The following is a 25,751-nucleotide window of genomic DNA, read 5'->3' on the forward strand; positions in this document are numbered from 1 at the left end:
ATTTATTAACTCTTTGAAGGGGCTATGTCTGCCTTTTGTTCTGAGGTCCTTCCGGATCCTTGCACCATGGCCGGGCTCCAAGGTGGCAGTAGTAGCTGAATGCTTTTTTTCATCATTAGTCTGAGCGGCCTTCCTCACTAGTCAAGCACAGCTATTTTTACTTCCAAATCCATCACTGTGTGTTATACTTTGTGCTATTCTTTAAGACCACTTTGAAAACCTCATCTAATATGTAATATACCTGCTTCCTTTACTATATGGTGTCTGTTCTACTTGGGTTGTGCCCATTATACCTCTGTTCCATAGACTAGTGGTTCTCAAACTATTGTGCTTGTGACCCCTTTCACACAGCAAGCCTCCGAGTGCGACCCCTCTTATAAATTAAAAACACTTTTTTATATTTAACACCATTATAAATGCTGGAGGCAAAGTGAGGTTTGGGGTGGAGGCTGACAGCTCACGACCCCCCATGTAATAACCTCGTGACCCCCTGTGGGGTCCTGACCCCCAGTTTGAGAACCCCTGCCATAGACAATACCAGTTTGTTTCGAAGTGCAGTTTCAGATGTTAACCTTAATGTATAAAATTCCACATGGTTTAGGTCCCTATACTAGCCTGATATTTGTGACTTACTGGAGGACACTTGCTAACAGTCCTCAGATTTAAGTTCTGGGGAGCTGGGGGCAAGTAGTCTGTTAGTGGAGACAGAGAGTACCTTGGCTCTGGAATTTGCTATTTGCTATTCAGGAGGTGGTTTCTCTAAGTTTGTGTCTTTTTTGTGCTTGTTAGTATGTGTATTAATGTTCCCAGTGCATGTGATGAGCACACTGTTATAAACTGAAAAAAATAAATACAAACTTGTATGTTCTTAGAAGTAGTAATAAGGCAGTGATACCAGTACAATTTTTTGGGGACTATGTTGTTAAGTATTTTGTCAGGTTTAAAAGTACACGTGAAAAAATAGCTTTAAAACAAAATGTTCTGCTAATTTCACAATGCATGATTCTTTTATTTTGCTAATTTGTGTTATGCATAGACATGCTTACTTTCCTGCAGGATATTAAAAGTAATATAATTATTTGAAAAACATTAAGCACTGGAAAATGAGTCAGTTTTGATAGTAACAACAAACTGTTGTTCAGTCTAATTCATTACAATGTAATTTCTTGTACTGTAACTGATTTTTTTTTCCCCTCCTAAAATGCATTTACCTTTTGTGACCGAAGTCTAGGAGAGTAAGTGTTTCAATGTTTTTTATAAATAGTACGTTGCATGAATTCCATATGGATTTCAAGAAACTGGATTTTTCCTGGAAAATTTTTTGTTTTGTCTGTATGCAAAAGTTGTTTCCATTTTCCTTTGTGTTCTTTGAATTGCTCAAAAATATATTAGGTTTTTAACGGGGAAAGAAAAATGTATTAGTGCAAATCAGATTTCAAAACTGACTATTCTTTCTTTTTGTTGGAAATCAAATCCGGTTGCTTGATTTGGCCTACATAAGAGGGGTGTGTGTGTGTGTGTTTAACCCATTTAATGAATGAACTAATGGAAATGTTGTATATTGTCCCTATTATGTTTTTGCGTACATTCACAGTGAACATCTGTTGTTGTGACTGTGTGCATCATTTTCCTTACATGCAACTTCCTCAAACTTGATTTGCAGCACAACTTCCTTTCAATTAGTCACTGAAAATGAATTCCGCTTGTGTGTGTTTACTTTGCTTGTTAGTTTTATTTTTTTAAAATGTTAAATGTGTTTTCAAATTGTAGAATACATATAAGTTCAGATATTAACCTTGAGGTGCAATGACTTCTTGGTTTCTCTTGACTTTGTTGACTCTTCTGCTTATAAAGGGTTAACAGTAAAACTAGCAAGCAACAAGACTACAACATAGCTATAGGATTCTAGTGAGTGGAAACCAGTAATTCATTTACTAGACTGATATAAAATTAACATGGAACACATTAAATCGGTAAGGCTAACTAATAAGTCTCAAAATGTAGTTGTACATGGGGAATAATCAAGTGGGTGTGTTTCCAGTGAGGTCCCAAAGGTCTCAATGCTTGTCCCTCTCTACTCAACATCTTTATCAGTGACCTGGAAAGAAACATAAAATCATCAATGATAAATTTTGCCTATGACACAAAAAGTGAGGGAACAGTAAATAATGAAGAGGACAGATAGATGATATAGAGCGATTTGGATTGTTTGGTGAACTGGGTGCAAGCACACAATATATAAGAACATACAGAACGTAAGAAGGGCCATACTGGGTCAGACCAAAGGTCCATCTAGCCCAGTATCCTGTCTTCCAACAGTGGCTTATGCCAAGTGCTTCATAGGGAATGAACAGATAAGGTAATCATCAAGTGATCCATCTCCTGTCACCCATTTCTCGCTTCTGGCAAACCGAGGGTAGGGTCACCATTCCTGGCCATCCTGGCTAATAGCCATTGATGGACCTATCTTCCATGAATTTATCTAGTTCTTTTTTTGAACCCTTTTATGGCCTTTACAACATCCTCTGGCAAAGAGTTCCGCAGGTTGTCTGTGCGTTGTGTGAAGAAATCCTTCCTTTTGTTTGTTTTAAACCTGCTGCCTATTAATTTCATTTGATGACTTATAGTTCTTGTGTTGTGTTTTAATATGGCTAATTGTATACATCTAGGAAAAAAGAACGTAGGCCATACTTACAGGATGGGAGACTCTATCCTAGGAGGCAGTGACTGGAAAAAATTTGGGGGTCCTAGTGGTTAATCAGCTGAACATGAGCTCCCAGCGTGATGCTGTGGCCAAAAGAATTAATGCAATCCTGGGATGCATAAACAGGAATCTTGAGTAGGAGTAGAGAGGTTACTTTACCTCTACATTTGGCACCGATGTAACTACTGCTGAAATACTTTGTCCAGTTCTGGTGCACACAATTCAAGAAGGATGTTGATAAATGGGAGAGGGTTCAGAGAAGAGCCATGAGAATGATTAAAGGATTAGAAAACTTGCCTTATAGACTCAAGGAGCTCAATCTATTAGCATAACATAGAGAAGGGTTAAGGGGGTAACTTGATTACAAACCATAAAGTATCTGCAAAGGGAATAAATGTTTAAGAATGGGCTCTTCGGTATAGCAGAGAGAGATTTCGTATGATCCAGTGGCTGCAAGTGGAATAGACAAATTCAGATGGGAAATAAGGTGTAAATTCTTAATGGTAAGAGTAACCACTGGAACAATTTAGTAAGGGTTGTGGTGGATTCTCCATCATTGACAATTTTAAAATCAAGATTGGGTGTTTTTTTCTAAAAGTGTTTAGGAATTATTTTGGGGAAGTTCTCTCTGTGTTATAGAGGAGGTCAGACTAGATGGTCACAATGGTCCCTTCTGGCCTTGGAATCTATGAATTTATTACTTTATATTCATTCACTTCTTAAAAAGTTAGGTTTGAAGGTAACTGTAATGTAGTATTTATTGAGTTCAGTAAGCTAAGGACCCCTCTCTAGTTCTCCTGGAATCTGGCCTATCTAGGCCAGTGCTAGGTAGGATAAATTTTTAATCTCCATTGATTATGGTAGCTGTGCCATATATGAATTCAGAAGGGCTGGCTGTAAGAGGTTCCTGCAGGCAGGGAAGCTTGAGGGATTCTTTGGAGAATATAAGGAATTATAGAATAGAGGGTGTGAACTCTCAAAGGCTCCAGTAGGAGTGATGCTAGAAAACACAGAAAGAGAGGAGCAGAGCTTTGTGTTGTAGTCAGAAGTGAATCGAAGAGTCTAAATTGACTGACATATTTGACTCACAGGCAATGTGTATATATTGATGTAACTAGCTGAAACCCCACTGTCAGTCACAGCTGTAGACAGGTCAGTTGCTTGAGATAACAGTGACCTTTCTTGGGCTTTTTTGGTGTATGGAAATAGATTGATAATATAAATGCAGTTAATCATCTCTTTCATGTTAACACAGCACTGCTTTGTGTTTATAAAAATAATCCCTTCTCAAGTCTCTTGAAATATAGTTATAAATTAAAAATAAAACTTTGCACTAAAGATGCATAGCAGGCTAGTTGTAATTTGTGTTCTCCACCATTTTATTATACAAATTATTTTCTGGTGGTATTGCATTCAGACTGACTTTTTAAATTGAAGATGGGATTATCCTAGCATGTTTCTCCCGTTGGCACAGAACACTCCTACAGGACAATGTTTTTACTGTTCCACTTACAAATAAAATGCCTGTCACTTGTTTGCTATGCTGTTCAGCTTGGTTTAGAAGAAAGTCTTTGTAACACTATAAATTACTTCCTCTAAAGTGTGGTTATGGTCAGAGAAGTGACTCACTGTAAATATGTGGTTATAAAATGACTCACTTACTTCTGCACATATCTGCTCTTCAGAGCTGAAGGGGACAAGGTACAATTTCAGAGTCATGCATGCTTTTAAAGGTCCTGATCTTTTTTGTGATAAAAGCCATATGTTTAAAAAAGACAATATCCCCTTTTTATATTTGGCTTGTATCCTCTAGTGAACTCCCCATTTCCTCCCAGTGCTGGTGTACATCATGCCCTTCTGATGAGGTCACTGGGTCTGGTCCTGCAGTGCCATCTATGATCTGTACCCCTGTACATCTGAATATGCAAAGCAAAGCTAAAAGAGTAGGGGCTCTGCATATGGAGAAAGCATGCTGAGACTCGCCAGAAAGATGCTAATTATATTGGTGATTTGTCATACGGAATCTAGTCCAGTAGGAACTAGACTGAGACCATGAACTTAGTTGTCACAGGCCTCTGAACAACCATCAGATAGTAACAATTTTGGGCCCTATTGACTTGGACCACATTTTAACAAGCTCTGTGTCCCATCCCCTAGTCTTACTTTCCTTATGTTTTTAAAATAGTCTGTTAGTACTAATGCACGTGTAGAAATATACGTGATCTAAAGTGGCTTTTTCTTTAGCTGAGGAAAACAGTAAAGTTGTGTTATTGGGTTCCCGATTTGGCAAAACATAAAACTGGGTGTAAACAGATGAAAGGAATAGACAGTACTCCACAAAAAGAAGCAGCAAAATACTAAGTACATGGAAACCCCAGTTACCTGTTGGCCTTGGAGGTCATCTGAAACCTTAAAATAATCGGGGAGGTTGGACAACTGGGAGCTTCAGCTTCTGGGAGAGCTAAAGCTCTACAATGCTGAAACTAAACTCCTTCAGTGCCTCTAAACTTCTCAGAGTAGCATTTCCGCACTCAGGACAGGGCAAAGCAATGGGAGGGAAGTTGCAAGACAGGTAGGAGGAACAATGAATCCTGAGCAAGGCAGAGAATGTAGAACTGCCCACAGAGTTAGTTAAAGTCAGTGGTTTTCACTTTTTATATACAGTAGTTGAGTACAAAGATAACACTTAAATAATAGATTCTTAGTTCCTAAAAGAAATAGCATGGAATATATTAACGCTACCACTAAGAGCGCATTATGGCACGTTCAGTGTTAAACAGCTAAAGATAAATAGCAGTGTGCGGATGACTTTGGATTATTATTTTTAAACTACACGAGATCTTTTAAAAAAAAATTTGCTGATAAGTTTGTGACTTGATGTATTTGTTCCTGGCCAAGTATCAAAAAATCAGTGTAAGACTGAAGAGCCAATGTCTAAGGTACAGCTCAGATAGCTCAGAGACACATGGGACAGACACATGCTTGCTGTCATTTGACAGCTGGGATACCTGGGTAGCTAGATACACCTTTGTACACTAGTCTTTGATTACTAGTGGGGAAAAAAATTATGGGGGAGGAAAAAACCCATAACCCTGCTCCACTTTTATGCATGGCAGTTGGATATGCCAAGACAAATAGTTCTGCATAAAATAGTCTGGCATAAACACATCTATACAAAAATAATCCTAATTAAAAAAATAAAAATAAAACAGTGATCTCCTCCTAAATTCATAATCTTTGGAGCACTGTATTTAATGTATATACATTTGAGACATGCTATGTCACCTCTTTGGTAAATGAGGGGTTTATTAAATTAACAGGCTTATTTCTTAGATGTTCAATTTATTCTTTTTAACAGGTTTATGCTTAGGTATTCTCAGAGATTCATTTAGGTGAGCTTCACTTCTCCATTTTTCCTCCCATGCTTTAATCCTCCACCATGTATTGCTTACTGTAATGGTAGACAGGAGAGCTTTTTTTTATGGATAGGCAAATCCATGCTGTCGGACTATTGTTGATATGGCATGAGCCAACCTCATTGTTGCATATTTTTTCCGAAGGGGAGTAAAAAAAGGGTATGATCCTTGCTATCCTTGCCAGGAATCTACTTTGTTCAGAGCTGAAGGTCCAGAATCAACTAAAAATTCACTGTGGTTTGGTTGCAACAAGATTTAAGAATCACTTTTGCATATTTCTACTAATTGGGATACGTGCCCTGGTGCTACTAAAATTGAGGAACTAGTAGAAAGCAGTGCCCCTTTGGAATCATGCAGGTTGTGCTTTTTAAGTCCAAATGTTCCTGATTCGTGAAACAGCCGTGCTCCCAGTGGAGTCTCTTCTGAGCTCTAGCAGTAGTGGGTGGGGGGAGAGGGGGGGGAGGAAGCCTCTTGAAGCATGTTTCCAGTGGAATGTCAAGGTTTCCATGGATTTGTGCCATCTGGGCACCCAAGCTGGGCAATGTGGAACAGACTCCATGAAGGAACCTTTTTTCTCCTATGAGCTTTTCCATGAGAAGGTGCAGTTGGGCCTACAGATAACAGTGTTCTTTGATGGTTTACACATAGGAATTTTTGCACAGATTGGAAAGCCTGTTGTTTATGATTTAGGTTAAAAGGAACCTAAGTGTTGGTGAAGCCAAATAAAAAATAAGTAAGAAGTCACCTGCAGAGAGCTTTCTAAGGAGGTGGGAATGTGCACATAGACAGCCTGGGGTTGTGCAACACATGCTCTTCCCTTACCAGTCTGGTGGGGAATCGACTGAAAAGTTAATGCAGCTGAAGCCTGAGACTAAGGCTGCATTCTTTTTTCTGTGGAATCCCTTCTGCACTGTAGCAGAAGTGGGTAATGATACCGGCTGCTTTTTAAATTCCCTTTGTTCCATCTGGCAGGAAAAACGAACCTGCTCACGCTATTCTCTAATTTGGGCAAAAATATTTACTTCATTTGGACTGTCTTGGATTAGCAAACTTTAATGCTTTTTTTCCTATCCTTTAGGATTCTCAAATCCGTCAGAGTACAGCTTACAGTTTACATCAGCCTCAAGGAAACAAAGAGCATGGCACTGAAAGAAATGGTAGCCTATATAAGAAAAGTGATGGGTGTGTATCATTAGACAATTACTGGAAAAAAACTGCAGTCCTGTGAGCCTATGTAATTTTAATACTAATTATACATAAACTTGAGTCACTTTGTCTTTTTTTTAAAACCAGAATCAGAAAAGTATGGCAGAAAAGGAAATGCTCAGTTAAAAATGGTTTCCTTACAATTTCCCATGGTACAGTAAGTATTTGTTTATAGTATTTTATGCATGTATTTGGTTGCTAATACAAAACAAACTATGTTGTTGTATATTTATAGTTCGGAATTAGTTAGATTCCTCATGCAGCATCTTGAATTAGATGGCTTTATCTTTTTATGGCAGCCTTGCAAAATTGCCATGAGAATTTAACAATCCAACCACAAAATCTTACCATTTGCCCTTTATTTTGCTGATAGGAAAGTAAAATACATGTTGTTTCATTGTTTTTTTTGTTCTTGGGTAAATAGGCACATAGAATTTTGCAAGGCCACTGTAAATATACAGTGAAAAGGTACATTGGGGGTCGCTTCTTAGATTATCCAGTATATCTTTTACAATCAATATTGTTGTTTTGAAAGAATAAATGCTTCTTAGGGTTCATGTATCTTTGTGTAAAATTTGATTATGATCTCAATTTCCAGCTATTCATAAGAATGAACCATCTCCCAGAAAATTTAGCTGTCAGATATGCTTGTCTTTATTAAATATGCAAGTTGCAAGTACTTTTCTCTAATAATAATATTCAATAATAGTTACAAACTCGCAGATGACAGGAAAGGCCTCGGAAGCCTGGTGAAAGGATAATGTAGTGCCCGTCTTTAAAAAGGAGGAGCCAGAGAACGATACCTGGAAAGCTACTGCACTAGAGCAATGTGTAAAACATTGAATTTGCGAATACCTGAAGGCTGAAGGGGTAATCACTAGCAGCCAGCATGGATTTACCAAGAACAAATCATGCCAAACCAGCTTGATTTCCTTCTTTAACAGGGTAGCTGATTTGGTGGATAGGGGGAATATGGTGGTGGACATAATATACCTGGACTTCAGCAAGGCTTTTGACACAGTCCCACATGACATTCTGCTAAGTCTGCTAAGAAGTGCGGACTCGACAGAACTATCATTAAGTGGATACATAATTGATTGAACAACCACAAACAAAGAGTAACTATTAATGGAATTATGTCGGATTGGAGGGAGGTCTCAAGTGGGGTTCCACAGGGATCTGTTCTGGGTCCAGTGTTATTTAACGTCTTTACTAATTACCTACATCCAAGTCTAGAGAGCATATTGATCAAGTTTGCAGAATACACAAAGCTAGGGGGAGTTGCCAATGCTTTGGAGGACAGAGGTAAAATTAAGAGGGCTCTCAATAAATTGGAGAACTGGGCTACAGACAACAAAATGAAATTCAGCAAAGACAAATATGAGGCGCTACACTTAGCGAAGAAAAACCAAAACAAATAAAGAATGGGGGGAAACTGGCTTGGCAGCAGCACTGCTGAAAAGGATCTGGGAGTTGTGATAGATCACAACCTCAACATGAGCCAGAAATGTAATTCTCTTGCAAAAAAACAAAAACAAATGCAATTTTAGGTTGCATTAATAGAGGCATAGCATGCAAGTCATGGGAGATGATAGTACTGCTTTATTCAGCGCTGGTTAGGGCTCAGCTGGAGTAGTGTGTCCAGTTTTGGACACCAATGTATAGAAAGGATGTAGAGAAACTGGAAGGGATCCAAAAAGTCCTGAATTTTGGCAGGGGGTTAGACTAGATGACACTTGCAGTCCCTTCTAACCCTATGTTTCTTTCGTTCAGGGATCTCCATTCTTTTTAGTCATGTGGCCTTGCATGGATTTAAGTGAGGAGTGTTTTCTAAGCTTTTCTCAGTTTCTGAAGCAACCATCTTGAGGCAGTAGCTGATGCCATGATATGACTCCATATACTTTATATGTTATTGCTTGTCAGCTGTTCGCTGACAATGATGGAGGATTTTTCGCTCTATCAATCATTTACCTGTAAGAGTAAATATTTTCTTGTGTGATGGGGAGTGTGTGTGTATACGCGCATGATACATATGCACAAACTTTCATTGTCCTAAATGTACTAGATTATTAGCAATCTGAAGTCTCAGGAAATTAGCAATCATACAGGCAGGTTGCAAGATAGCGATTTACTAATTCAGTGCTGAAGAAGAACAGAGTCATCTCTCTTGTGTTATATCAGCAATTGGGATTGTCTGTTGACACCTTCCTGGTTGCAATGTAACATGCAGGGATGAAAAACACAATGACAGAAACAGATTGAGCCATGTAACTAGCAATTTATGAGTGGTTCTTGGATCAAAGAGTTATGAATGAGACCTTTCTGTTTTCAAGAAACCTGAAGTTGATTGTGTACAAAAAGCCTAAGCAGGAATCTGCCAGACTTTTGCAAAAGAAAACAAAGGGAGATGCTTTAGTAATTAATGCTTTCTTTCCTTTATTCTTGGAAATTAATGTAACCTTGCCTTCTCTAGCAACACAGTTAATAGCCAGAAGAGATAGCGGGTTCATGTTCCCCATGGCTGGCTCAGGATTAACAGTTAGTTTGGTTTTATTCTGCTTGAAATGGCAATAAATCATCCCAGCAGACATCCAAATTTGCCAGTTCTACCCTTAGAACCTAGAAATCCCTTCAGTCCCTAACAGTATACGTCTTAAAGAGGAAGAGAAGATTTAACAGTTTGGCTCTCAGGCCCTTCTTATTACTATAGCAATGTACTAAATGATAAAATCAGCTGATTAATGATAGTTTAGTTAATGGCCTTCTGCTCTTGCCCCATTTAAAAATCATTTACATAGTTTCTATATGAACCAACCTAGAATTCTTCAGTGTTATGTGAGAGACCTGGATGTTTCATTCCAGAAATCACCCTTTTTGCTGCCTGAGCCTGACAAGGCTTAAAGTGTCGTGGATACAATTTATTCCTTTAAGGGGTAGGGAGATAAGGCTATAATTGATTAAGTGTCAGCATTAATTAATGTTGAAGGAGTGGGAGTTTCCATCTTTCATTTTATTGGATGATGAATTGTATTGGATTAATTGGATGTCGGGAGGGTACAGTGGTAACCTTAAAATATCTGAGGAGTGAAGCAGGTACTGTGAAAAGGTTCAGAAAACCCAAACTACTGCTATAACTGTACAGTTACACATGAAATCCAGGCAGCTACCTGTGTTCTAACCAGAATGTCATCCAACTTTCCTTAGAGTAGATTTAGATGATATGATTGAAACACCAACAGGTGGTTGAACCTTGTCTAAACCAAAGTTACCGTTATTGTTGCAGTGGTGGAGATGAGCTGGTGATAGTAACTGTAAGATACTTAAACAAACCATTTTGTGGTGTGAAAATTCTGTGATATGAGGCGTCCGATTGGTGAGAAATTGCTTTTAGGTGTTGAAATGGTGGGTGTGCACTTAAATGCTAATATGGTTTTGGTATCAATACTGATGTTGACTTATTCAGTGGAATGGACTAATCTCAATTTAAAGATGTTTTGAAATGTCAGTGTTTCCAAAATTAGGATTGAAGTGTTTAAAAAGTGGTTGCAGCTACTTTTCTAGATACCCAAATGCTGATAGAAAGGATTGGGAGAGTACTCCCAAACTGGGTACAAAGACCTGAAGAGGACAGGCCCAGATGTCTTCAAACTAAATTGGAAAATCTGTGCAGAAGACATCTAGGTTTGGTACTTCTAGGACTTCAGGTGTCACATCCCACCGGAAATGAGATTAATCCTGAATATGCTTTAGACTCTGAGTCCAATACATATCTTGTGATTCCAACAAATTTTGGATTTTTTTTAAAGTACTTTTAAATTTTAAAATATTTGGTAAATACAGCAAGCTATACTAGCATGGTATAAAATAATTCTGGCTGGTGACTTGGAAATCAAAACATAAAACATTTAGCAAATTAGTTGCTCTATTTCAAGTCTCCATTCCAGTCAGTCATCTTGTTGAGAGAGTTTGTTGCATCAAAATGTTTAACAAGCCAAAATCAAGAAATCTGAATGTTATGAACATTAGAGAGAGAGAGAGAGCGCGCCAAGAAAATAGACCCAAGTTCATGTTGGCAAGAAGTTATTCGCTTGCTTAATTCTAGTTTGAAACAATGTTTGTATCTAGTAAACTAAAATAATGAAAATTGAAATTTCTGTGAAATATATAACTTTTCATTGCCTTCTAAACAAAAATATTCTGTTTGCATCCAAGACTTCTGAGGGTACAGTTTGCTTTACTTTTTCCTGTAAACATTCTGTAACTTCATTGTCCCAAGACACACATGGCTTTCCATTGTGCGAGGCTCTCAGGTTTGTTGAATAGAAGAGTGCAGATTCTACCCCTTCTTTTTAATATATAATATTCTTCACGGATACCAGGCTTGTGTAGAGGAACTTAAATCTGGGGAAAAAAAATTCTTGGATAACTCTTATTTCCCTTGTTATTGTATTCCTTTCACTATTTTATCTTTATCCTTCCTCAGCTCCGATGATGTCAATATCACTTTTCTGACAGTTCCATCATTTTATTTATTTTATTGCAAGAGAATGTGTTTGCTCTTTCTCTATTGATTTGTTCTTCCTCCTTGTTTAAGTGTATTCTTGTAAACTGATTGGTGACAATAAGTCAAGTCAGGTCTACTTTTTTAGGGATTCTCTTGTAATCCAGTAACATAACACTATTTCTTCTTTGCATGATAGTCCCTGTTGTATTCCACTCGGGGTTATGCATGTGCACCGTGCATCTGGAGCCAAAGCATTTGAAAGTAGTGTCCATTGGTCCACACATGTGCCCTGGCTCACTTTGTGACTCTGCCTGAGGGAATGAAGAGTGGGTGTACTGACCGCCTCTCCAGTTCCTTCTCACTGCCACATGGTCCAGGTTGGAACCTACAGTGTCCACAACTTCGGCTTCATTCTATAAAATAAGAATTGTCTAGTTTACAAATAGTTATAACAGTTTTAATAGTTTTTACAGGTTAGTATTTTATAGACCTATTAGTGTTAGATTAGACTTCCATAGGGAACCTCCCTCCCCTCCATACCCTGTTTGGGTACTGGGCTATGCTTAGGACTCTGGGCTTCAAACCCTGTGCTTCCTGTCCGTGATCCTTCTCAGTGAGCGACGACCACCAGCACTGTCTGTACTGCTTTGGGGAAGCCATATTGTGGCAAGGTGCGGTATCTGCCAGTCATTCCCCAGCTGTACCCAAGAAAGGCATGAAGTTTATCTCCACAAATACACCATGGAGAAAGCCATGAGGTCTCAATCGGATCCAGCCTGGGGACTCCCCCCAAGCACATCAGCCTGATTCAGCAAGCAGTGCGCCTCCTGCTGTGAAGTTAGATTCTAGTGTGGAAGGATCTACCCCAACAATGGGGTCTGCTCAGGAAGCCAGGAAGCACTCTCATAAGCATGAGACTAAGGGTATGTCTACACTACAGGATTATTCCGATGTTACAGAAACCGTTTTTTTAAAACAGATTGTATAAAGTCGAGTGCACGCGGCCACACTAAGCACATTAATTCGGCGGTGTGCGTCCATGTACCGAGGCTAGCATCGATTTCCAGAGCGTTGCACTGTGGGTAGCTATCCCATAGTTCCTGCAGTCTCCTCCGCCCATTGGAATTCTGGGTTGAGATCCCAATGCATGATGGGGCAAAAACAGTGTCACGGGTGATTCTGGGTATATGTCGTCACTCAATCCTTCCTCTGTGAAAGCAACGGCAGACAATCATTTCACGCCCTTTTTCCCTGGATTGCCCTGGCAGATGCCATAGCATGGCAACCATGGAGCCCGTTTAGCCTTTTATCACTGTCACCGTATGTGTACTGGATGCTGCTGACAGACGCGGTACCGCAGTGCTACACAGCAGCATTCATTCGCCTTTGCAAGGTAGCAGAGGCGGTTACCAGCCCTATATCACCGTCTGCAATTGGAAATTGGCGATGACGGTTATCAATCCTTTTGTACCGTCTGCTGCTGTCATGGGTGCTCCTGGCTGGCCTTGCTGAGGTCGGCCAGAGGTGTATGGACAAAACTGGGAATGACTCCCCAGGTCATTCCCTTCTTTATGTTTTGTCTAAAAATAGTCAGTCCTGTCTAGAATATGGGTCAAGTCTACTAGAGAACCAGAGAGCACAGCCGCTCCGGGTCAGAGCCCCAGATATCTCACAGGAATGATGAGCTGCATGCCATTCTAGGGGGTGCCCCCTGCAACAACTCCACCTGTTGCTTCCTTCCTCCCACACTCCTCCTGGGCTACCATGGCAGTTATCCCCCCATTTGTGTGATGAAGTAATAAAGAATGCAGGAATAAGAAACACTGACTTTTTAGTGAGATGAAAATGAGGGGGAGGCAGCCTCCCGCTGCTATGATAGTCCAGGCAGTACAGAATCTTCATTAGACATTAAAGGGGGGAGCGGGGGAGGCGCTCAGCCTCCAGTTGCTATGATGAGGACGGTTTTCAATCCTTCTTTACCGTCTGCCAGGAATAACAGGGAGTCATTCCCATTTTTGCCCAGGTGCCCCCGGCCAACCTCACCGAGGCCAGCCAGGGGCACTCACGGGATGATGATGAGGACGGATATCAGTCATTTTGCACCGTCTGCCACTGGGGAGGGGAGGGGATGCTGCTGTTCAGCGCTGCAGCACCCCGTCTACCAGCAGCATGCAGTAGACATAGGGTGACATTGAAAAAAGGCAAGAAACGATTTTTTTCCCTTTTCTTTTGGGGGGGAGGGGTAAATTGATGACATATACCCTGAAACACCCGGGAAAATGTTTTTGACCTTTCAGGCATTGGGAGCTCAGGCAAGAAGCAAATGCTTTTTGGAGACTGCGGGAACTGTGGGATAGCTGGAGACCTCAGTCCGTCCCTCCCTCCCTCCATTTGATTCTTTGGCTTTCTGTTACGCTTGTCACGCAGCACTGTGCTGAGCCCCTGCTGTGGCCTCTGTCTGTCATAGCCTGGAGATGTTTTCAAATGCTTTGGCATTTTGTCTTCTGTAATGGAGCTCTGATAGAACAGATTTGTCACCCCATACAGTGATCAGATCCAGTATCTCCCCTACGGTCCATGCTGGAGCTCTTTTTGGATTTGGGACTGCATCGCCACCCATGCTGATCAGAGCTCCACGCTGGGCAAACAAGAAATGAAATTCAAAAGTTCGCGGGGCTTTTCCTGTGTACCTGGCCAGTGCATCCGAGTTCAGATTGCTTTCCAGAACGGTCACAATGGTGCACTGTGGGATACCGCCCGGAGGCCAATACTGTCGAATTGCGGCCACACTAACCCTAATCCGACATGGCAATACCGATTTCCGCGCTACTCCTCTCGTCGGGGAGGAGTACAGAAATTGGTTTTAAGAGCTCTTTAGATCGATATAAAGGGCTTCGTTATATTGGTGCAAGGTTAATTCGGGTGCAAGGTTAATTCGATTTAACGCTGCTAAATTCGGTTTAAACGCATAGTGTAGACCAGGCCTAAGTCTTCCTGGAAATCCACTTCAAAGAAGTTGGATTCAGCTGTAAGCAAGCCCATCAGCTTGGCCCATGTGGATTTAGGATATCCTAAATCCCAGAGGCACAACAAGAAAGCTGCTGGTACCCCATGCCATAGGGGCCCCTCTGACCACTTATCAACCCTCCTAATGGCCATACTGGGGGGCCTTGGGACCAGTACTCCCTTGAAGAGTTAATCTGATCTTCCAGGGAGTCAGATCTGCCCCTGGATCCAACAGAGGAGGAGGAATATTACGCTCTGGATGAAGCAGTGATTCCTATGTCCCTTTCCCCTTCAGCTCCCTGATGATTTCAGGCAGTTCCAGGACTTTCTCCACAGAGTTGCTGAAGAGCTTCAGATTCCTTTTGAGGAGATCCAGGACTCCCAGCACAAACTCTTAGACATCCTCCATGCATATGAATTCAACAGAATAGCTGGTGGATCACCTCAGCAGGTCCTTCTCCACTCACACGGGTGGTCCCTTAGTCCGGACATCACAAAAGACATCTTCCAGAGATGGGGGACTCCCCTTATAGACCTGATTGGTACCCGTGACAACAGGAATTGCCATCAGTTTTGCTCCCTGAGGGGCCACAGCCACGGGTCTCTTACGGACACCTTCCTGTTGACATGGACAACTTACGTATACTACATCTTCCCCCCCATTCCACTAATTCACAAGGTTCTGTTGAAGATCAAGCAGGACTAAGCACGGGTCATTCTTATAGCCCCAGCGTGGCCCATACCACACTTGTTGCCCACTCTCTTCAGCCTTTCATTAGACCCCCACGTCCGACTCCCACTGAAACTGGACCTGATCACCCAGGATCATGGTCAGCTGTGGCACCTGAACCTCAGCTCTCTTCATCTGACAGCCTGGAACCTTCATGGCTGAATCCTGAAGAGCAAGCTTGCGCAGAGTAGAGTCCTACTAGGCAATAGAAAACTCTCCACCAGGGAAATTTACCTGGCAAATTGGAAATGATTCTCCATCTGGTCTTCCGGATGTGGGGTTCTGCCTACGCAGTGCTTATTGCAGCTTGTTTTGGAGTACCTTCTACTCTTGAAACAATGTTTGACCCTTTCTTCAATCAAGGTCCACCTGGTGGCCAGGTCGATTATTTTGCACAAAGTGGTAATTCGTTTCCTCAAAGGCCTGGAGAGGGTGTTCCCTCAGATAAAGGAACCAATCACTCCTTGGGACTTAAATCTTGTCCCGTCAAAGCTGACGGTCCTGCCCTTCGAGCCGCTAGTAACATAGCAATAGCTGAGAGAATGAAGGAGCTCCCCATCTCTGCTCAGAGGATTTTGTCTTGGATCACTTTGTGTATTTGGGCATGGTACAACCTTGCGGGAGTCCCTCTTCCACCTAACCTGACTGCTCACTCCACAAGATCTCAAGCCTCTTAGGCTGCTCTCCTTGCTCAACTTCTTATTTAAGATATCTGCAGGACAGCAACCTGGTCCTCCATGCACATGTACTCGTCACATTATGCCATTACCCAACAAGAGATGAGGCCTACTTTGGCCGCATGGTGTTGCAGTCAGCCTGTCCTTGAACTCTAAGCCCACGTGCTGTGCAACTGCTTGAGAGTCACCTACATCGGAATGGACATGTGCATGCACTTGAAGAAAAATTGGTTATTAACCTTTCTGCAACTGTTCTTCGAGATGTGTTGCATATATCCATTCCAAGGCCTACCCGGCATCCCTTCTCTCAGAGTGGTTGGTAAGAAGATACTGAAGGGATGTGGAGTTGGCAAGGCCCCTTATACCGGCGCTATGAGCAGGCGGTACTCAGGGGCACTAGAGCCGATCTGACGGATACCACTAAGGGAAAAATGCTGGCAACTGTGCCTGGGGTATGCACACATCTGTGGGTTTTTTTGTTTTTTTTCCCCTCACCCCACTCCCAACACACTGGTCATCAGGTCCGCTTCTGAAAGCACTAGAGAGTAACATCTTTGGTCTACTTTTGCTGATAGAGGGCAAACGCCTGGATCTGCTGGAAAGAAAAGTCTTCTCATTATCCAGCCTCCATTTCAGGATAGCCAGTTACCAGGCGCTAATAGTTAAATACAATTTCCTGATCTACGCCAAGTTTGAGGAGTTTATTGACAGCCTTCCACAGCAGGACAGACCTTGTTTTCTGATAGACGAAGGCAAACTCATAGCCAGGACCACTCTCCAATCTGTAATTGATGCCGCTGATATTTCCTCTAGAGCTGTAGCTACTGCCATTATCCACAGGGAATCATGTCTCCATGGGGTTGCATAACAAGGTCCAGAATACCATCAAGGACCTCCCCTTTGATGAATCACACCTTTTCAACCAGAAGACAGATGAGTCCCTCCATACCATGAAGGATTCTAGGGCTACCCTCCGCTTGCTTGGTATATACACGCTTGCCCCTAAGAGGAAGTTTCACAGCCCATTGGTCTAGATCTAGACATATGGCTCAGCAGTTTTTCCATCAGAGACCATATGAGCCACTACATAAGAGACAGAGGGTTCAAAAGTCCTGCTTCCCTACACCCTCTGCAACAGGTTCTGCATATCATTCTCAGCCTCCGTCTCCACGTTATTTTTTGTGGGAACTCAAGAGTCACGAAACACTAAGTCCAACACCTCATGAGCCCCACGCGCCATGTGTGGGTTGGCTAGCACTCTTATTGCACTCCAGGTGTTGAAAAACAACGGACAAGTGGGTGCTGAATGTCATCCATTCTGGCTAGATGATAGAGTTTGCATCCCTACCTCCTCCAAAAAAAACCCTCTCTGCCCACTTCAGGGACCTCTGTCATGAGAGTATTCTCAAACAAGAGGTGTAGCAAGGAGCAATAGAACATATCCCTTCTCAGTACCAGGGCAGAAGGTTTTACTTGACTTACTTGCTGGTACCCAAAAAGAAGGGCGGTTGGAGATCAATCCTTGACCTCCGCCATCTGAACCACTTCATTCACAGACTCAGATTTTGCATGGTCACATTGGCAGCTATAATCCCATCTTTAGGAAAGACCATGTGATTTACGTATCAGAGGGGTAGCCGTGTTAGTCTGGATCTGTAAAAGCAACAAGTGGCAGAGTATAACAGACAGACGCTTGCAGCGTTTTTGCACAATCACTTTCTTGGTGGCAAGTCTCTTCTGCGAAGAAAGAAGGGTATTCCATCCAAAAGTGCTGCTGCAAAACTGCAAAACGCTGTATAAAGGTGCCACAGGATTCTTTGTTGCTCATGTGATTTACAGCTCTTTTTATGAAGGATGCTTACTTTCACATAGACATTTATCCTGTCCACAGACGCTTCCTCAGCTTCATGGTGGGTTCCGACTATTTTCAGTACAGAGTACTCCTTTTCGGAATAGACTCTCCCCAGAGTCTTTACCAAGATATTCTTGGTAGTAGCAGCCCACGTGAGACATTGTAGTCTCATTATCTTCCACTTCCTCAACAACTGGCACCAAGTCCCGCCAGGAAGTCTATGCATCAGCTTGCTGGGAGTCAGCATAAACACGGGAAAATGTGTTGGGTTGGTCTCTCCTCCTTCCCCCCAGTCTTTGAACTTCATCAAGGCAAACTTGAATTCTGTCACTGCAAGAGAGTTCCTGCCCAGGACAGGTTCCAGGCCATGAACAAATCATAGCTCACCTCACAAACAACGCTGAAATACAGGTCAAGTCCTATATGTGTCTCCTAGGTCATATGGCCTCATGCACCTACATCACCCCATTTTGAAGACTCCACCTTTGTTGCCTTCAGACGTGGCTGTAATCAATATCATGTCTCCTTTGCTGTGGTCGACAAATCCTCATCAGGTATGCGTGGGCGTACCCTTTCACCCTTCCTCTCCAGACAGGACCATTATTACAGATGCATCCCTATGAGATTGGGGAGCCCACATGAACAGCCACACCGCACAAGATACCTGGAAGTCTCGAGAGTTCAGGATGCACATCAGTAGCAGTCCAGAAGGCATGTGAGTCTTTTCTTCCATTCATCTGCGCTCAGCATGTCCTTATAAATGTCAGACAACATTAAGACTGTCTTCTACATCAGCAAGCTGGGTGGAGTGAGATCCGCCTCCCTGTGTGCAGAAGCAGTCAGCCTCTGGAATTGATGCATCAGCAATCAAATCACCCTATCAGCAACCTACCTTCCGGGAAAGCAAAGTCCGCTTGCAAATTCCCATAGCAGACATTTTACAGTCAACCATGAGTGGGAGGTCCATGACTTGGTACTGTCCAATATTTTCATTCTTGGGGGGACCCCAACCAGGGATCTGTTCACCTCTCAAGAAAACAGAAAATGCACCACATATTGCTCCAGAGGAGCTCTTCGTCACAACTCCCAGGGTGATGCTCTGTTTCTTCCTTGGTCAAACCACCTCAGTTATGCCTTCCCTCTGCTACCGCTCCTGCCATGAGTTCTACGCAAAATCTGTCAGGACAGAGAAGGGGTCACCCTGATCCTGGGCCCTTCTGGTTTCCCAACCTCCTACGCATGTCATCTCAACCACCAATCATCGTCCCAACATTTCCCAAGCCCCTGACCCAGTGGAACGGCAAGATGAGGCAACCTGAGCTGCGTCCACTCCACCTCAGGTCTTGGTATTTGGATGGGCATCATCCTTAGAACGTTCATGTTCCACAGCCATATGAGAAATCCTCTTTAATAGTAAAAAGGACTCTACTAGAAAACGTAACCTAATTAAGTGGAAGTGCTTTTCTTCTTGGGCCCATCAAAGCGGCATTCTCCCAGAAACTGCACATATTCCTCATCTTGTACCATATCCTATCTTTGAGGATATCGGGTTTGTCCATCAGTTCCTTCCGAGTCCACTTGGCTGCGATCAGTGCATATGATCCACTTTCTTAGGACTACTTGATCTTCGCACATCCACAGACAAATAGATTCTGGAAAGGTTAATAACTTTCCCACCTATTCAGAAGCCTACTCCCCAGTGGGACTTAAACACTGTTCTTTCAGTACTCACATGTCCCCACTTTGAACCTTTAGTTTCTTGCTTCATGTGTCTCCTTTTCATGAAGGTTGCTTTTCTTGTAGCCATCATCTCAGCTAGAAGGCTTGGCGAATTTGGAACAATAATGGCAGATCCTCTGTACATTATATTCCATAAGGATATGGTTTCTTTGCATCTACTCCCCAAATTCACCTCTGAGTAGTTTTGGAATTTCACCTTAACCAATCAGTTCACTTTTCTGTGTTTTTCCCAAAACTGCATGCTTTTTACCTGCAGAGAACAAATCAGTTGGGAAGTACCCGAGACTATTCATTGGTATAGCAGAGTCAGAGGGCATGTCCTCTCTATGCAGAGAATCTCCAAGTGGATCTCTGGCTGCATTCTGTTCCATCAGCTATCGAACCTCCTTCACCCTCACTACTCCCCATGGGGTAAGATCTCATTCCACCCAAGGGTAAGCAACAACTGTGGCATCTCTTCAGAAGGTACCGCTCCTGGACATCTGTAAAGCGGCCACATGGGGCTCTCTTCACATTTCTCTGCTGCAGTATGCATGCATAACCCACAGTGGAATACAGATAGGGACCACCCATCTCAAAGAACCTCCAGTTATAAGTAAATAATATCCTCATACCAGCTTGGTTTTATAAAAATTTGTTTGTATATTGTAAAGCCTTATTTTCTTGTATCAGATTGGTAGGTTAAACTGATAACCATGCTTATTGTTGTGACCTGTTAAGTTCTTTTCGATCTATGTTATGCATTATTCTGTCCTTTTCAAATTTCTTTACCAGATTATTTAAACTAATTTTGGTCCACAGAAGCAATAACTGCCCTCATTTAATTTGATTTCTGATTTAATTGCTCTAGGAAAGTGTATAGATAGTTTTTGTTTGTAGTGATGTGTGTGATTCCTGTATTTCAGCCATCAAGATGGTATCCTCATACACTGGAGGGAGGGGGAGCTATTTTGGGGAGAAAGTTGATGAATATTTTGACATCTCCATTGCCCTTTTACATTTTTTTTAGGAAGACCTATTGTTAGATTTTACATTTAATGAAACATGCCACTTTTATTCAAAAAGAAATTGATAATGGGAAAGAGGATCCCTGTCTGGAAGTGCTGAATCTTGGGACTACATACTATTTTGATTGTCTTGCTTTTAGGATGTCTTTGGTAGCTCATCCTCCCCTCTTCCCTCCCCCCTCCCCCCGCCCAAAAAAAAGGAAAGAAAAGAAAAAGAAGAGTATATGCTTATTTTTAGAGAGTTCTGTAGTGAACTGTTTATTCTCCAGCAGTGTGGCTTTATAATATACGGGAGATGAGACAATTACTTGTTTTTCTAAAGGAACTATAGTAATAATAATAATAGAGCCACACTTTCCTTCCCTCCTGCCTGCTAGAAGTAGTAATGGAAATATTACTAGAATGGAAATTATTTCATTTGATTAGAAATATTGTAATGATCAAGGCAGCTATTGCCTTTGTTATGTCTGTTCCCTTCAGACAATTATTACGGTAAGTTAACCAAAGAGATGATTTATAAAATGGTACTAGACCCATCCTTTACAGTTAGACTCCCTTCACTTTCACCCTACACCTAATTACACCCATTGTGTCAATAGGTATGGGAGTCTAGGTTACGTACTCGGGAACCAGAAAAAAATATAAATTAAAGTATTCCTTGCCCTGCTCTTGTCTGATACCCCAAAGATATGGGTGCTAGCCAGTTTTGGAAACTTTGTGGTCATACTCAGATGTCTTGCAATAGAATAGTATGCTTAGCTGCAGGCAGATTCTACCTACAGACAAGCAAATTCTTAATCCATATGCATCTTACTAAGGGACATTACTTTGTGTGTTTTTTATCTTTAAATAGGCTAACCGACCTCCTGCAAAACTCAATCTGTTAACTTGCCAAGTGAAAACAAACCCAGAGGAGAAAAAATGTTTTGACCTCATATCACGTAGGTTTGTTGTTTAGTTCCTTAGGTCTTTACCTCTAGTAAACATCCAAGGTTCAAAGATTATTTCAGAAAATGTATCTCATTTAAAATATTAGTTTAATGTATGTGCAATATGTTACCGTTATGACATTCCCTCTTTAAAACTCTTTGCCTTTCATCTCTTTCTCATAATGTTTCTTACTAAACTTGTTCATTTGCAAAACTATTCATTTTTAAACATGGGCTTGTTCCTTCATTTCACATTATCTTACATCATCCTTCAGTGGGGTCACAGTGCTGAAGTAGTAACAACTACAGTGTTTCCAAGATCAGTTATGATGTCCTAATTGCAGAGTAATTAGTTCAATACAGACTCAAACAAAAGACTTAGAGCTGTGACAGAAAATTTCTTTATTAAATTATAAGTGTATTAGTTTCGTTAATAATCACAGAAAAAGCAATGAAAAATACTTTTCCTAAAAATTGATTTGATTTTGATTGATTGATATTGCTTAATTGTAAAATGCCCAAATTAAAGATACAAAATATGAACATTAAAGATTTGTATTATAAAACTTATACTAGGATTAAATGTAATTGAATAGTGGAGTTTTTTCTTTTGTTTGAGTATTTGAACATTTTTATGTTTTTTATTAAGTTAATAAAATGCATGCAGTACATATTACAAGAATATGTACATGTATACTATAAAATGGGTGAAACTTACCATTTTTTCCTTTGTTACCTATCATTAATGTCTCAAATGTACATAGTGGACCACATTTTCTGCATGTTTAAGTGGGGGAAATGCTATTGAAATCAATGGACCTGTATCTATTTACACCAGCAAAAATATGGCTTTCATATTCAGCTTTATCCCATTGAAATGTTCATTTTCTGTTTTTATAGAAACGTAACAAAGAATGAACCATAACATAGTAAAACCTTTTTCCAGGATGGGGGCGTGTGGCGGGGGAGGAGGAAACTAAAAATAGACGCACTTGTTCCAAATGGAGTGGCTGACATAATGGACTGATCCACTGTAGAGTTCCAACTTTTATACCTAGAATGGATGTAACTTTTCAGATATATTAAGACTAAATCTTGTAGGCCAGTATCTCTGTTGACTTCCTTAAAATAAAAATATATTGTAATCTGTACAGTGTTACACTTGAATAATTCAAGGCCAGGGTCTCTCTTTTTTTTTTTTAATAACTATCCTGTTTACCAGTAACCAAAGCTGTTAACTCCTCCACAAGAAGGTGCACCTTAATAACTTCTGGTATTTTTATTTTGTTTTTAAACCAGTTGTTACCTGATAAAATATAATTACACAATTATCTTTTTTTGCTTTTGGAAACCTGGATTATTTTATACCAGTGTGTGTCCTCTACCCCTATTTTTAAGATTTTGAATAAAAGAGTCATGTTTAACTACTTTACAAATAATCAGTCTAGACCTAGCTACATACATGGGGTAGACCCTAATTCTGCAATTTAGTCATCTGAGTAGATTCCTGTTTCTCTGAAGAATTCCACTGATTTCAAGTCACTGGGGTTTTGCAGGGACTTAAGGCAGGTTTTCACTACCTGCCAGATTGGCGGGTAGTGATCGATCTATCGGGGGGTTGATTTATCGTGTCTAGTGTAGACGCGATAAAATCGATCCCTGATTGCGCTCCCCGTTGACTCCAGAACACCAGCTCGCGAGAGGCGGAAGTGGAGTCGATGGGGGAGCGGCAGCGGTCGACTTGCCGCCGTCCTCATGGCCAGGTAAGTCGACCTAAGATACACAACTTCAGCTATGCAAATAGTGTAGCTAAAGTCGGTGTATCTTAGGTTGACCCCCCCGCTAGTGTAGACCTGGGCTCAGAGTTCTACTCACACAGAATTAATTGCAAGATAAGGGACTTTGTTTGCTAACATTAAAAATTTTATCAAAAAAGACACACATTTTTTTACCTTAATATTTAACTAAATTGTGGCATCAAGGGGTAAAATTTCCAGAAGTGCCTATGTGACTTTGGAGCCTAGTCCCATTTTCAAAAGTGACTTTAGCATTTAGGAGCCTAAGTCCCATTGACTTTCATTGAGGCTTAATTTCTTAAATCATGAAAGCACTTCAGAAATTTTTACCTTGTATCGTTATTTGTTTTGGTGTACAAGTTATGAATTATAATGATGATTTGCTTCACTCTTCAATAAGCACTGCACCCTTCCACACCTTTGCTCCTATGTCTTTCTCTTTTCTTTCCTTCTACTCTGCCTCTTATAGTTTCTTTATTTTCCATTCTCTTTCCAAAGCTGTATTTGCCCGTTGGCAGTGGGTTTCAACAACACTTATCGAACATAGCACCGGCTTGTTGATTTTTTTTCTTCCAATTTTTTAAAAAAGAAAAACAAAAGATTTGGAATTTTAAATTCAATCTTCCTTATTTTGTCTTTTTAAGTAAAAAAGCAAATGTGCCGAAGTGCTTATCTTGGGGAAGAGGCATAACCTCAAATGTAATTCCATCTCCTTTTTCCCTTCTTCAATTGGTATCCACCCTCCATAATTTTGGCAACATCCTTGATCCTGAATTTTGTCTCTATATAATTTGCTTGCAAAACTGCCTGTCACCACTTCTTTACCACTGCCTCTGCTCAACTATTGATGTCATCATTTATACTTTCATCTTCACCATATCTGTTGCACCTCCCTTCTCTGTGGATTCCCAAGTCCCACTTTATCAGCATATGCAGAATATTGCTGTGGACCTTATCCCATGTACAGAGAAGAGTAATCACCTCATAATTTCCCCCAATCATTCCACTGTTTCTTTTTATATTAGGATTCAGTTACAAAAAAATGCCCTCTTTTGTGTTAAAACCCTCTGCAGACTTGCTCCAGACTACTTTTAAAATCCAGCACCTCTCTACCCCGTTTCTCACTAGGTACTGGCTTCCTTTCTGTCCCTTCACACAGTCTCACCATTCTTGGCATGAGAGCCTTCTCTACAGTTTCTCTCAGCTGGAACAGCTTTTTCCTTATCTCACTGCCTTGATGACTTTGCAACTCATGTAAATGATAGATGAAACCCTCTTTTTTTCTGTTTCTTGCTTTACTTACATAATTCTTCTCCTTTAGCTGTTTTTTTTTGTTTGCATTAATTCTATATTCTGTATTACTTAACTCTTTAAAATTTTTATTTCTTTTCCAAAGACTTAGTCAATTGTAAATTTGTTATTATAGAATTATGGTAATGATGTTATAGTTATTGAAGCAGAGGAAAGTCCTTCATATCAGATTTTAAAAAAAAAATTGCCATTTGGTTGAAATTCCTAATATCTGCTCTTAGCGCAGAGGTGAACTTTTTTGTGTGTGTGCCTGAAAACTTTAATAAAAGTCCATTAGGCCATTTTTGAGTTACCAAGGCAGGAAAACTCACTCACAAAATTTTCAGATTCTTTTTATGTGCTCAGATGACTTACAAAAAAAAATTGTTTGGCTTTTTTTATTTGTTCCCCCATGGACTTGTCTTCACTTATCTTCTTTGCAAAAGTTGTTATTTTATCCTGTGGCTTGTATGGTAAAGGCACAACTTCTACATGATGAAGTCAGTTTCTAAAGGAAGACAGCAGCTATTTTAAAAACTACAATATGAAGGCGCAGTGAGGATGGCTTCTAAACAAAGATGTAAATGTCTAATATACATAATATCGGTAAAATTCACCCCTATCCAGAAGGTCTGTTGAACCACTTAAGACCTCCACACAGCGGTGAATGTCACCTAAATGTGATTTTTTTCCCCCACCCAATTACCGCCTTTCCCCACCCAATTACCGCCTTTCCAATGGTGAGAAAAGAGAGGTCAATAGTCAATTATAAGCAAATTATAGCATTTCTGAGACCATATCTCTATATTCAGTATTCAATATATATTGTTATGCAGATGACAGAACCTATCACTTTCAAGCAGAAGATGAACAAGAGTGTCAAATGTGAGTTAC

At 40.8% G+C, this 25,751-nt stretch overlaps 1 protein-coding gene across 9 annotated transcripts in view; it reads left to right on the plus strand.

The window, feature by feature from the left end:
• ASAP2 (ArfGAP with SH3 domain, ankyrin repeat and PH domain 2) overlaps positions 1-25,751 on the plus strand; it is a 175,336-nt gene that overhangs the window by 87,936 nt on the left and 61,649 nt on the right. For 8 of the 9 annotated variants that reach the window (XM_039531998.1, XM_039532005.1, XM_039532002.1 and 5 more), the window contains exons 10-13: positions 7,199-7,302; positions 7,414-7,483; positions 21,696-21,783; positions 25,694-25,742. In XM_039531998.1, the coding sequence (XP_039387932.1) occupies positions 7,199-7,302; positions 7,414-7,483; positions 21,696-21,783; positions 25,694-25,742 (311 nt within the window). The remainder of the gene's footprint in view (positions 1-7,198; positions 7,303-7,413; positions 7,484-21,695; positions 21,784-25,693; positions 25,743-25,751) is intronic. The other variant, XM_039532006.1, reaches the window with a different exon arrangement.

This window comes from Mauremys reevesii, linkage group 3 (assembly GCF_016161935.1).
Source record: "Mauremys reevesii isolate NIE-2019 linkage group 3, ASM1616193v1, whole genome shotgun sequence".
Classification (NCBI taxonomy): domain Eukaryota; kingdom Metazoa; phylum Chordata; order Testudines; family Geoemydidae; genus Mauremys; species Mauremys reevesii.